Here is a 1161-nt window from a genome sequence, read left to right as displayed (position 1 = left end):
CCCCCACCCCGCCGAGGGCTCCAGGGCAAATCTAGCACCAGCGGGAGTCGCACCGCCACTGGCCGTGGGGTTGTCGAACGCCCTGATCCATGTCACTGGGGCTGGTTGCAAGGGATGCCGAAATGTGCGGCCCCTGCTCCGCCATCCCCTGGTCCCCTGCGCTCTGCCCTCACCTGCTCAGACAGGAAGAGCTCCAGCTTGCCATCCTGGACCACGTAGATGCTGGTGTCCGGCTGCCCGGGGCGGAAGACGTACTCGCCCTGCTGGCACTGCTGGAAAGTCATGTGCTTGCACAGCTCCAGGAACAGGGGCTTCTCAAAGTGACCCAGCACCCTGTGAGGAAGGGAGAGGGCGGCATCGGCACCGGCATCGTCGCCACCACCACCACCACCCACCGCCACTCTGGGCGGCCCTCAAACTCCCATCCCAGGGCCCCTTCCAAGCTGAGACGCCCCCCGCCGCCCCCGGGGGGGGGGGGGGGTGCCAGGGGGCTGACAGGCCCTCTCTCCGTGAACTGAAACCCTGGGGTGGCTTGCAGGCTCCACTCCAGCCTCCGTACAAGAGGGAATGGGCACGCGGAGACGACCACACCGGGGCATCGGAGATTAGACCCACAGTCCACATTTTGTATTTACTGAAAGCACTTAAACGAAGAGTACGGGATAACCCCCCCCCACACACACACACACACCCCTGCAGTGTTCACACAAAGTCCAAAGGGCATAACATGACATTCAAAAAGCTCCTGCTTAGCATGAAGAAGAAGTGGAGACTGGATTTACACCCCACGGCCCTTCACGACCCAAGGTGGAGTCTCAGGGCGGCTGACAGTCTCCTCCCCCTCCTCCTCCCCACAACGGACACCCTCCCCCCCTGTGTGAGAACAGCTCTGAGAGGAGAACTACGGCTTGCCCAAGGTCACACCAGCGGGCCGCATGTGGAGGAGGAGGAGTGGGGGAACCCAACTCGGTTCTCCCAGATCGGGGTCCGCCTGCACTTCACCACCACGGCACCAGGCTGGCTGGGGGGGTGGGGTGGCCGTGGGTTGGTTGGGGGGGGACACGTGGCGGACTGTCAGGGGCTCATGCTCCACCGAGCCTGAGGACCTCTGAGCTAAGAAAGGGCAGCTGAAGAAGCGGGGCCGTGTAGCACTGCTTAAGA

General features: G+C 63.5%; 1 protein-coding gene across 1 annotated transcript in view; it reads right to left on the bottom strand.

Moving 5' to 3' along the window:
* The window catches only part of PNPLA6 (patatin like phospholipase domain containing 6), a 78498-nt gene that overhangs the window by 70331 nt on the left and 7006 nt on the right, over positions 1 to 1161 (bottom strand). The window contains exon 5 of the mRNA XM_015426307.1: positions 174 to 333. Within this exon, the coding sequence (XP_015281793.1) occupies positions 174 to 333 (160 nt within the window). The remainder of the gene's footprint in view (positions 1 to 173; positions 334 to 1161) is intronic.

Source organism: Gekko japonicus, unplaced genomic scaffold, assembly GCF_001447785.1.
Source record: "Gekko japonicus isolate JY-2015 unplaced genomic scaffold, Gekko_japonicus_V1.1 scaffold557, whole genome shotgun sequence".
Taxonomy (NCBI): domain Eukaryota; kingdom Metazoa; phylum Chordata; class Lepidosauria; order Squamata; family Gekkonidae; genus Gekko; species Gekko japonicus.
The sequence above is the reverse complement of the archived record's forward strand: the minus strand, read 5'-3'. Positions and strand labels throughout refer to the sequence as shown.